Raw genomic sequence first — 12,243 nt, 5'->3', positions numbered from 1 at the left:
AAGTTGGGGATGTGACGGTATTGTACATACCCGTATCGTACAAATTTAGAGCCTCAGGCCTCAGCAGACGCGGTCTGGCCAATCTGCTTTGTTACCGTACGGGTACAGCCGTGGAGACACTATCATTGGTCCAAGCTCGATCGCGTGCCATGGTTTGCCAGAAGGGGTTACGGTAATTTACAGCATGTGCTGAAAATAGATAAGATTACTTACGGTATGAGTGTTACGGGATGTACGGAGGTTTTCACACACACACACACACACACACACACAACGGAGAATCTCCTTCCCTCGGCTTGAAGCATTTTGAATCTCTAACAGAATGTAGGCTGATAGAATGCGCATTCTACTACACGGGGGAATATCGTGGCACTGCGGAATATGAGACGAGGAGGAACACACAGGTGTCGGGGACATGGACATGGATTCTGATGCCATCGCCTCCCCCTTTTCCCCCCCTTCTGGTGTTCCGTGGAATGGCATGTTCAGGTACAGGACTATGAACCATGGCTTCAATATGCTTACAACTATGTATAGTAGTCCTGCTACATTATTGCCATTATGCCAAATTCTCCGAATCCATAGTAGTGTGTTCCCAACTATCAAAGTAGACAGGTCGAAAACGGGTTAGTATATCCGTAAAATTAGCAACGTCAAAACCGCCATTCCCCAAACGTCGAATTCCCCTGCCTTATCACCTGCCCAATCCGCACGGCCGTCCCATCTGCTTTCGGTCGTGCGCTCTTGCACACACTCTCCAACCAGCGCAGCACTACCGCGTACCGTGTTTGTTTGCGTCCCATTACGAACCGAAACGCAGAGGCAGCGAGATACTGCACCTGCGACGGCGGTACGTCACTGATGGGCGCCGCCCATTGTGTGTTTGTTGACAATGGTTCGGATTGTTCTCCGCGTCGCGAGCGGGCCAGTCGTTGGGCTAGCTGCGTAAGATCCTGGATGGTGCGAATGATAACTGGTGCTGATGGATGCGCGCGTCCTTGGAGACATTTCAGGTATCGGTACATTTTCATGGCGGAGGTGACAAAGTTGGTGTATAGGTTAAGTAGGACTGCATTCCGGGAGTTGTGTTGCGCATCAAGGTACATTGGATGCATTTGCAGCTTAAAGCCGGCTAGGACTTTGCGATGAAGGGAACGACCAGGAGCCCGGGCGGACTCGACCGTGAGAGCGTTCGACAGGGTTTCTGCGGCCGTATCGCCGCCTTCCAGCACCCTGTCTTGGTCACGGTAAATTTCCAGCGTGTGTGTATCGATTAAGTTGCCGCAGTACGGGAAGCGTGTAGATCCCATGAGTCGCGGAATCTGTATCCCGTCCACGGCCGCTGCAAAATTCACAAGACTCTTGGCTGGATGTACGGACACTCCGTACGACGGTTGACCCCGAACCAAGACTTGTAGGAACCGCATTGCCATGTCGACATCGGACGTGATAAGCAAAAAGTCATCTACCAAACGGAGGAGCAGGGCCTGGTGTGGGTGTAGGAAGCCTAGCACCTCCCGCTCCAGCTCTGCATAGAAATAATTGCACAGAAGACTTGAGAGCATGGACCCTTGAGGGATTCCGTTCCGCTGGCGAAAGTACTTCTTGCCAATCCTTATTAGGTTATTTCGGACATGCTCGTCTAGCAGATCTAATAGATCCTCGCTGTGATGCTCGCGCTGTGCTAAAGTATCGACAAATACTGTGTTTCGTCGACGACTCGTCACCCCACTTGTGAAAGCATCTGGTACAGATTGCGGCTTGGAGGCTGGAGCGGCCCGACCAACATACTTTCTCTGCGGCTTGTTTGAGCGGGTTGGTTCTTCTGAAGGCCATACACCACCAAATTCATCGGACGGTCGAAGTTCTACATGCTTGGTGATATGATATGCCTCCTCGGAGACCAGCTCCTCGATGAGACGGATCAACTTCTGCTGGGGAATAGTGTCGAAACAGGATTGGATATCAACCTTCACAAAATACAAGGTCGGCAAGGATGCCCCATGCTGCTTCAGGAGATCGTCTTTGAAGTTTTTTAGTTTGGGATGGAGGTCTCCCACAGAGAGTAAAGCCGAACCTAACGCACCAGGACCCCGTGCTTTTTCGTAATTGAGCATGTTGTGAATAGGCGTGACCGTGGAATTGATACTCGGTCCTAAGTAGGAGCCTTGCTTTCCTGGCCAATTGCATTTCACCCATGCGCGCCGTCGCAAATTCATAATCGGACGAACACCCGTGCTCTTGGGAAGAAGCCGTAGGAAGCTATATCCCAAGGATCGTCGACCCAGGACCTTCTGCGCCATCTCAGGTTTCAATTCTTCGAATACACTTGATTTGAGTGTAGTCAAAGGTTGTTCTGTGAGTCTACGCCAGACGTCATGGCGGAAGAAAAAGAGACGGTTGCGATGGGTTTGCGATTCGGTGACGTAGAAATGAGCCCGGATTAGTGGGATCAGAATCGAATCGAATAGATAGTAGATAAACTCGTGCAGCAGCTCGGTGCGTTTCTGCAGATCGGACTGGGATAGCTTGCATCGAGACGGTTCAGACGTCAACTTGGGAGGTTCCAACCAGGGAATTGAGGTGATTTTGATGCCCTGGCAGACCTCGTGAAGGTTCAGACTTTCAAACCGACGCATAAGAATAAACCGGTCAATCTGTTTAAACATTACTCGTTGGTTTGAGGGCCCATGTTGGCCTGTGCCAAAGAATTGGGGAGGGATCAGTTTTCGCAGAACGGCACGGCAAAAGGCCGATACTGATGAGGCAGGCGTTGCATAGTCTGTCAAAGTGACGCTTGGCTGTGGTAGCGAAGGCGTTTTGCAGTCTGTTTCTTCCCGTGGTAACTCATCGAACGATCCGGAGGATGATTGTGGTACTTGTTCTTGGGTGACCAACGGCTGGGAGATGGACTTATGACTGATGTCGGAATCGGACTGAGAGCTCGCAGGACCGAGTTTCCACGGTCCAGTGGCCTACAGAGTCAATATCAGGCTATCGCTTCCTTGACGACCGACTCACTTCAGAAGAACAATAATATCTCAGTAGTTCCGCATAGGAGCAGTGCTTGTGTCGGTTCTGGAGCTGTTGGACCAGCTCCACTGGCTCCCCACGAAGCCGTTTTGGTATTTTTCGCACCTCATCTTGCCCATCTTCGCTCTGTCCAAGGTATTTGTTCTGTATGGGGTGATGTCCAAAGGAGTGATTGAATGACTGGGCTTGTTCTCGAGTATCCGTTGATGTAAATACATTAGTTAAACCAAATTGCCTAGGGAAGATATGTTGCATTAGACGCACGGTCTGCACCAAAGAATCGGCCGACAGAAAGCGATTTAGTGCATCTGCTTTGGTTAGTCTGGTATTGAGCCATTGTAGAAGTACATACGATCATGTTTTAGACCAAAGCGAACTTGTCCCTTTGCATTGAGGTTTGGACGAGCATAAAGTGCACGTCGACGGAGGAAGATGATGCTATTTGGCTTGACCTGTAGCTCTTTATGGGTATCTTGATTCTTGTTCCCTGGCTTTGGAAAGGGTGGCGGATTGTACTTGAATAGAGACTGGTCTGATCCTGGGCCTATCTTGTCCAGCGGTTCGAGCACGGGCAACGGTAAACCTACCAAATGAGTGACTATCATTACACAAGGTGAACAGAAGATACCTACCACTAATCTGATAATAGATGCCTTTTCGATGATCTATACAAGGAAAGATACCACAGTCAAGCAGCAGCTTTAGCATAACTTCCTCGCCATTGCTCCCCAGAAGATCGAGGACGTCCGTCCAGGGAACCTGCTGCAAGATTTGGACATTTTTATTCGGATACTGGACCATAATGCCTGGGATATTGGTCATTGTTTGAGGCTCGTTTGCCCGGGAGCCCATGAATCGCTGAAAGCCATGGGCGAGCAGATGCTGGGGCCGCTGGTAGCCATTGCGGTTGAACAATGTCGCAATGACATATTCGACGATCTACCTAGTCAGCTACCATCACTACAAATCCAGAGCGAGATTGCATACCTCAGATTGCGCAGACGTGCTGCCCAACTGCGATCCAGACTGCGACTGCGACTCCGTAAAAACAGCCAAATCCCGTCGTCGTTCCTGGCTAATTATTGGAGACGACTCGTGCAGTACTCCAACCAGCGTAGTGTCCAGCAAATGAACAAGATCTGGGAGGTGCGATGACCACCGATGATCTTCGTCTTTTGCAGCGGTGGCCACACTCAACGAGGCAATTCGACGACGGCGCAGTTTGGAGGAAACAGGCAGTTGGCGTAGGAGATATTGCCTCAGGGTGAGGACATGGGAGTAGTAGAGGGAGATGACAGGATGGGTGGGATTATTATTAGCAGTGGTACGGGGATTGGGAGACAGAGGCTTGTTGGTGATTGGAGGATGCCTGCTGGGCCTCTTTCTCTTCTTGGCCATTATTGGTGTTGTCAATTGATACTACAGAGTACTGTACAGTCCAACGGTGACAGGTCGCGTCGACGCGCGCGTTCACGTGATAGCCCACTATACAATGAATTATTCGGTGCTAGATCTACTACTACCTACAAGTACACAGATGATCGTAATTGAAGAGATTCCATGAACCATCATAGCAATAACCGTTGCTAGATCGCCTGAGAAGGCTGACCGTGCCAGTTCTAAGGTGAAACAGCGGGTCAAGGTCGAGATTCCTTAATCAAAATGATGTTGATTGTGGGTGGACAACAATTAACTTCGACCGTTGAAGACCGGCGGGCCGATTGAATGACTGCCAATGACGGACAGCGGAAAATTATATTTACAGTTGGTGTGCGTAAGTAAGAGTGTATTCCCCTGTCAGATCCATGGATCACGTTGGTCTGGACAGAAGGTGTCTCCGAGGATACAGCATACATAGTGTACAGTAGTGTCTGAGTTGGCAGCTATCGAGAAATTATGTATATTAATTGAAGATATGTATAAACCAGGTTCAAAAATAGACAGATCAGAAATCAATTGATCGGCTGTCCATCACTCGATATGCTATGACTAGTATTACTAGTCGCTACTATTCAAAACTGAAACACCGTGCATAATAATAATTTCTACAAAGGAATTGACCCATGGAATGGCCAGGAGTAAATGGAATCATTCGTGTGTATTCCTTGTGTAGTAGTGTCTGTACTAGACTCGACTGGGTTCCCCTCTTCTGCCATCACCACCTCATCATCTCTTTTCTTTTCTTTTCTCTTGGTTTTTTCTTGCTCATATTTTCCTCATCGCTATTCTCATTTTCTCACCATTACCGGCCGTTTTTACTGTTACTGAATTGACGGCCGTCTTCTCCGCTCCATTACCCGCTGCGCTGCAGGACGGAATAACACTACTATCGCTCAGCTGCAGCCCAATTCCTCAAATTTTCTTCTGCCTGTTCGAGTCGATTTTTTCTTCCTTTGTCCGATTCTCTCTAATTCCGGTTCGTCTGGAGTAGGAAACAAGAAAAAAACAAACGGAGGAAAGACTCTTTTCTCACAAGAACCCCTCGGACTGCCCATACTTCAGACTGGCCCACCACCATCGCGGTCCACTAAACTATACCTATTTCTTTCCTGATATTCTTCCTCTTTTATGAGTTCTTCGGTATGATTGCCAATTTCATTTCTTTCCGAGGAGAAGCAGAGCAAGAAGAGGGACAAGAGGAAAACGAGTCAACTAATCCGTTGCCAGACTTCTGCCTGACAAACCGCTAAACGCCGTGCAAACATCAGTTTCAGCATCGCTCTGTTTACAGCCTCACCCTCTCCCGTCCATCCATCGCTTTCGTCTTATTTTTCTCCCATTATTCCTATTTTCTTCTTCTCCTAGACATTTCTTCCTTCTGTCGCTCTCTGTTTATCGCTCTTTCCATCTGAAGACAACTACCTCCCTGCCTCCGCTTCATCCGCATACCTCCGTCACTGGAACGCATTTCCGGGGAGGACTCTTCAGGGTCACCCCCCTGTGGCTTGGTCGTCCTCTATCGTGTCGTCTCAAATATGACTCTGGATAGGGACACTCCCCGGGGATTTACTTGCCAACTCTAGCCGTTCGATCATCTGCGACATTCTGAACAACGCATTGTACCTTTAGCTCTCCCCCCCCCCTTCTCAATTCAATCAGCAACTTCCAATCCAACAACCAGAGAGAAAATCGTAACGCAAAGAAAATAGGAGAAAAACTCAACCTTTGGTCAGTCTCCTGCTGCGGATCAGGAGAATGCAAGATGCCCGGTAACGATGTCGACCATGTCTCTCGCCCGCCCGACCACAGCGGACCACGTCATTTCCGCCGTAAATCCTCCCAGAGCTCCAACGATCTTATTTATGATGCTTCTCTTAACCAGTCGATCAATGCCTCCTTAGCCGATTCTATCTCGTCACCTCCCCGCGGCCCCCTGCGAACAGTCACCTTCCCCCTGCGCGATCTTCCGGGTCCCCACCAAGAAAGTGGTCGAGCGTCCCCGGATCCCCACGAGTTCTACCGCCAATATCCACGCCCAGACATCGACACGGGTAAGCAGCAGCAAGCACGCGACAGTGCCAGCAGTAAAACGCGACCTACTCCATTCCAGCGAATCGCTTCGTTGCCAACCTATGACACTCTCGACTCATCCCGCACGAATGGGGGAGCACAAAATCGGTCCGTATCAGATACTTCATATCGAGCATTGGATAACACCGAAGCAACGTCCAAGAACCCAATAACGGCGACGCGCTCTCGCCAGGTCTCCTTCAAGGACCTCATCAACAAATTCGAAAAAACCAACGACCAAGTTCTTCCCATGCCACCCCGATTCCAGGATAGATCAGCATCTGCAAGTCCGGCTGGCAGCCCGACATCGACGAAATTTTCATCAGGTGATCGGTGGAACACGAACAAAGCCTCAACACAAAATGTTGACGGAGATATCGTTGCACCCATAGGCATGGTCAGTGAAACAAACGGTAAGGCCCAGGTCAGCGTGGATTCGAGACCGAGTATACCTCGACGGCCATTGATGGTTGGCGAGCATCTCTCGGTTGACACCAGCGTTCACAATTCGGCAGCTGGAATTCCTCCTCATATGCGGCGAGGGTCCGAAGGCAGTGTCCCTAGTCCCAACCCTGCAACCCTTGATCAGTTAGACCCTTCATCTGGCCGATCACCCCTGACTCCGACGGCCTGGTATCTGGGCAAAACACCATTTTTAGAAGCCGTTGACCCCAGTGCGGATGCCAGTCGATCACATCGAAGAGTAAGAAGCGACCTTCCTGGGATAACCTCGGCTGGTTTCGCTGCTTCAAAATCGGCGTGGTCGTCTCCCCACTTGGCAGCTGGAGCTGCCCCCTTACAGCAGTCACAGCCGCAGCAGCCGCCAAGCGTCAGCACGTCTCTCGAGAGCCCGCATTCCAAGTCGCGCATTCCTATCTCATCCCGCCATCTGAACTCCGCTTTCGTCTCGGACGCTTCTCCCCCCAGAGCTACTCCCTCGACAACTTTCAGCAGCCGCTCCGCAGCGCAGATCGCCCTGCCACCGAAAGGCATTAGCCGCCTGCCTAAACCGTCATCTCCCCCCGATTCTCTCCCGGGGATGTCGGATTATGACAGCCCGGAGTCGTTTGCGACGGGTTCGACGGGGACGGTCCATGGCCGGGTCCGCCAGCAGCAATCGGGGAGGAATCCTCTCCTGCAGGCGTACATAGCTCCGCCGCCTCCGCAGAAGACAGCGCCTCCACTACGTAGTTCCCGACCCCGCAAGCCAGTCTCGAATGCGACTTCTCCGACCGGCACAGGATCCAAAGTCGTGGAAAGAGTATCCAGCCTTCAACGGCAGATCAATCGCGACCGTGAGCTCCGAGCATCCCGTCGGGAGCGCAAACTGCCAGAGCTGGGTCATGTCGATTTTGCAACCCGGCGGCAGCGAATCCAGCAAGCCTTCAATCGAACTGTCCAAGAGAATGAACGAAAGGAAGAAGAAGCAGCGGAACTTCGACGTCAGGTTGAACCAAGAGAAGAAGTGAACGCGGACGACCGTTATCCCCCCTCGCACGGACAGCTGCAGCAACAGAACCAATTTGATATCCTGCCTACTTCAACAGCAGAGGATGGAGCCACGGTGATTGACGACCAAGACGAGACGTGTCACGTCGGGCGCCAACCACAACCAACCGAACATCAACATCTAACTAGTAATAATAACCACAACCACCCATCTATCTCTGAGCCTGAACCTTCTCGCTTTCTCCCTTCACTACATATCGATACCCGTCTTCCACCATTACCAGAGCTACCCAGTGCTACGACGGCTATGGATTCCCCCACTTTGGGGCTTCCAATGGTCTCTGACAGAGGCGCCACTATTCCCCGTTCCGAACCCAAATCATCTCACCTACAACCCATGTCGGCGGTTACCTTGGAATCTACCGATACCCATGTGACGACGCTCGACCCAGAACCCCAGAGTGGGTTGGACCACCCGGATACGTCACATCGAACTTTGCTGAGTCAGATCATGCAATTCCGGGAGTCTAGCCCGAGCGATGAATCTTCCTGCGACGAACCAGACTATAGTCTTTCGGATAACGATGAGAAGGAATCTATTCCTATCATGCTCAGGGACGCTGCCTGCTTTGAGGAATCCGTGAATGGCAACGGCACTGATGACCAGGAGACATGTGATGCGTCGGACAATTCGCAGGACCAGACTGGCGATGAGCCACCAAGCAACCGCTGGAGCGCAAGCTCCTGGTCCTCTTCGCTTCGTCAGCATTTTGCAGAAGCCCGATTCGAGAATGGCAGCGGGGAAGATCTCTCTCACGCGGCTGGCTCCGCAGACGACAGCGAGGTCACCACTCAATCATGTTCAGCTTCATCAAGTACGCCACCGTCCGTTATCGGTCATCAGTTTACCGTCACACCGCCACAGCCTTCAGTAGGAGCTTCCGACTCGAAGGGTGAACAGGCATCTACCCAAAATACTCTCGGACGTTCGAGCGCTCCAAGTCTGGCACGACTCGGTGGCTGGGATTCTAAGCGGGTCACGCAGCTTTATTTCGAAGAGCTGGCTCGCGGTCGGGGACCTAACCTGTCAGTTCCAGGAGCCGGTTCGTCTCCGGAGCCCCGTCGTTCTGACCTTACGGACCAGAGATCAGATGGCCGTACAGACAGTCTTACAGACGATCCGGTCCTTGTCTCGAGTCTTGGCGATGTCCCCGGCACCGAACAGCCTCGGAACTCAGCCACTTTGCTCTTCCGAGATGATTGGGAGCATGCATCTCCATCCATCGCTGACTGGATGCAAGTTGCGGCCGACAGTGATTCTTCAGAAGGGGAGAGAATTGTAAGGGCTCGTAAGCGTAATGACGATCTAGCTCGTCAGGAAAAGTCCAAGACAGAATCATCCGGTGCGCACGAAGCAGAAAAGAATTTGGGTCTGGCCATCAACGTTCAAGGACGACAGGAGCATAACTCTTCAGGTAATTCCTCCGAACCCCAAGGTGCACAATCAACGGTGCAGTCTGAGACTACGCCGAAAGAAACCACAACGAAACAACCACCACCTTTGCCAAATCAGCCACAGGCTTCTTCCGATGCGCCATCAAGACAAGTGCAGCAGCGGCCTTCTCATGTGCCAACACAAAGTGGCAATTATACGCCATTGGGTCTTGTTCAGAGCACTGGAAGCAGCGAAAGCTCTTCACTTCAGTACATTGAAACCACCTCGTCACTTCGAGCTCACGCTGTCGACTCGTCAGTGACGTCTCTGGTTCCTTCTCAATCTGAGCCAACCAGCGTTGATCTCAAGAGACCCTCACCATCTCCCGAACAGCGGCGTCTCAAGAAACGACGCCATGTAATCAAGGAATTGATTGATACGGAATACACCTTCTGCCGGGATATGAAGGTGGTTGACGACATCTACAAAGGAACCTCGAGTTCATGCTTGGATCTTTCTACAGATGATGTCAAAATTCTCTTTGGTAATTCGGACCAAGTGGTCCAGTTTTCCACAGCCTTCCAAGACACCCTGAAACGTTCTGCGAAGAGTGTGTACGTGATGCCGAAATCTCAACGATGGAGCAGCAAACGCGTACGCAACAGGCAGCTGAATGGTTCCAGCGAAGAGCAATCCTTCATGCCTGGCACAGAAGCGTCAGACTTGGAGAAAGACCAGGCCACCTTCGTTGGACAGGCTTTCATGGCGCATATGGCACAGATGGAGAAGGTTTACGCTGACTATCTGAAAAACCATGATGCCGCCAATAAGAAGCTGCAAATTCTGCAGAAAAACCCAAAGGTGACCATCTGGCTTCAAGAATGCCGTGACTGGGCGTCAGACCTTACGAGTGCATGGGACCTGGACTCGCTACTCGTCAAGCCTGTGCAGCGGATTCTCAAGTATCCTCTCCTATTGTCAGAGCTCCTGGACTCGACACCAGCGGAGCATCCCGACCATGCATCGCTAGTCAATGCTCTAGAGGAAGTCACCAACATCTCCGTCCGCATCAACGAGATGAAAAAGCGAGCCGATCTTGTAGGCCAAGTGGTTGGCCGCAAGAGGAACCAGTCCGATGTGCGAGCCGGGTTGTCTAAGGCATTTGGCCGTCGCTCGGACAAATTGCGGCAGCAAGTCGGCAACGTGGCTGATATGTTCGAAGACAAGGAGTATAACTCGTTGTCGCAGCGGTTTGGTGACAGCTATTTCCAGATGCAGGTTGTTATGCGGGATGTCGAGTCGTACACTCAGGAAGCTCAGGGTTCTATGAACCGCTTTAATGAGTTCGTTCTGGCTATTGAGAGCTACGTCGATGTGGCGCAGTCCAGTTGGCCCGACCTAGAGCAGAGATGGCGGCAACTGAAGACAGTTCTTCACGATATTATGACTGTGGCGTTGCCTGAACATGTGAGTTTTCTCGTTCATTCGAGGCGATAAGAATGTATGCTAACAGAGCTAGCTTGACGTTGTTCGGAAGAGCGTGATTGATCCGATGATTTCGCTCCTCAAGCTCTACGACGGACCACAAAGGGTGATGCGCAAGCGTGACAAGCGACTTCTAGAATATGTCCGCTTCACTGCTGTCAAGGATCGAGGAGACAAGCCAGACAAAAAGTGTGCCGAACAAGCGGAGCAATTTGTGGCCCTGAACGAAACTCTCAAAGATGAGCTGCCGAAGCTCTATTCTATGACGGCCAGATTGATGGAGGCGTGTCTGAAGAATTTTGTTCAAATCCAGACTACTTGGCAGAATATTCTGCAGAAGAGGCTTACGCCTCTGGTTGACTCGTTCCCTGATGACGTTGAGAAGATTTTCAACGAGTGGGCTTCGGACTTTACATTCTCGGACGCGCAAGTGCTGTCACTTGGAATTTGCAATGGCTCCTTGCTTGTCGACACCATTGGTCAGCCCAACTATAGCACACCATCCACTGGACCAAAATCACGGAGGCCATCCACGGTCAACAGCGCCAGCACACGCGTCGGGTCCAACATGGAGGACTCGCCTAAAGTCTCTCACGAGTTCAATACCAGCAACCCCTCCTTTCAGTCTCCTGCAATGGACAACCAGTCGTTTGTCTCTGCCGGCCGCCGTCGTGCTGACTCTGCTGTCTCTGGCCGGGGCGTGAGTGCACGTAGTGTTCGGGCAGCATCACCTGAACCAGCACAAAATGTCACTAGTGCTCCAACCAGCAATCCCAATCCGGGGCCAGTTCCCAGCCTACCACAGCTGAGTCTCGATAGCCCGTTTTTGGGTGATATCATCAACACCACGTCTGGCGATAATCAACCCGCCACCCCTGCAGGTAGCCGCTACTCTGGCTTCTTCTCATCAGCCATGCCCATGTCCGACAACCCAGAGGACAATGAGCCAGCCCCTCCTGTCGATCATCCCAAGGAACCCAAGGTCCTTTTCCTCGCGGCGAGCATTTACGAATTCAATATCGACCGCGCACGTCGCGAAGCGGGCTATCAATACCTGACCTATGTCGCGGGTGAAATCTTCGATGTCATCGCCGAAAAGGGTGAATTGTGGCTCGCCAGAAACCAGGATGATCCGACGCACCAGGTCGGATGGATCTGGAACAAGCATTTCGCCAAGCTGTCTGGCTAAACTTGCCTTCGTTTCTTTCTTTCTGTGTTTATTGTCTTGTTTATCTTACCTGAATGATGGTCAGCGATATTTAATGGGACATTAGCAGGGCGTTTGGGTGTACGAGTCACCGAAATCCCTTCTCTCATTGATTTGTCTTTCA

The 12,243-nt window shown here is 51.3% G+C and overlaps 2 protein-coding genes across 2 annotated transcripts; one reads left to right on the top strand and one right to left on the bottom strand.

The window, feature by feature from the left end:
• Positions 1 to 653: 653 nt before the first annotated feature.
• On the bottom strand, positions 654 to 4,431 carry ACHE_40161S (telomerase reverse transcriptase; the record flags this gene model as incomplete). Its single annotated transcript, XM_043278329.1, has 5 exons — positions 654 to 2,975; positions 3,022 to 3,341; positions 3,386 to 3,616; positions 3,666 to 3,972; positions 4,021 to 4,431. The coding sequence occupies 5 exons, from the start codon at positions 4,429 to 4,431 to the stop codon at positions 654 to 656; spliced, it is 3,591 nt and encodes a 1,196-aa protein (XP_043136119.1).
• Positions 4,432 to 6,235: 1,804 nt separating this feature from the next.
• Positions 6,236 to 12,101, top strand: ACHE_40160A (putative Rho guanyl nucleotide exchange factor; the record flags this gene model as incomplete). The annotated part of the gene is made up of 2 exons (XM_043278328.1): positions 6,236 to 10,894; positions 10,947 to 12,101. 2 exons carry the CDS (start codon positions 6,236 to 6,238, stop codon positions 12,099 to 12,101), a joined length of 5,814 nt encoding a protein of 1,937 aa, XP_043136118.1.
• Positions 12,102 to 12,243: the final 142 nt, after the last annotated feature.

This window comes from Aspergillus chevalieri, chromosome 4, assembly GCF_016861735.1.
Source record: "Aspergillus chevalieri M1 DNA, chromosome 4, nearly complete sequence".
NCBI lineage: Eukaryota > Fungi > Ascomycota > Eurotiomycetes > Eurotiales > Aspergillaceae > Aspergillus > Aspergillus chevalieri.
The sequence above is the reverse complement of the archived record's forward strand: the minus strand, read 5'-3'. Positions and strand labels throughout refer to the sequence as shown.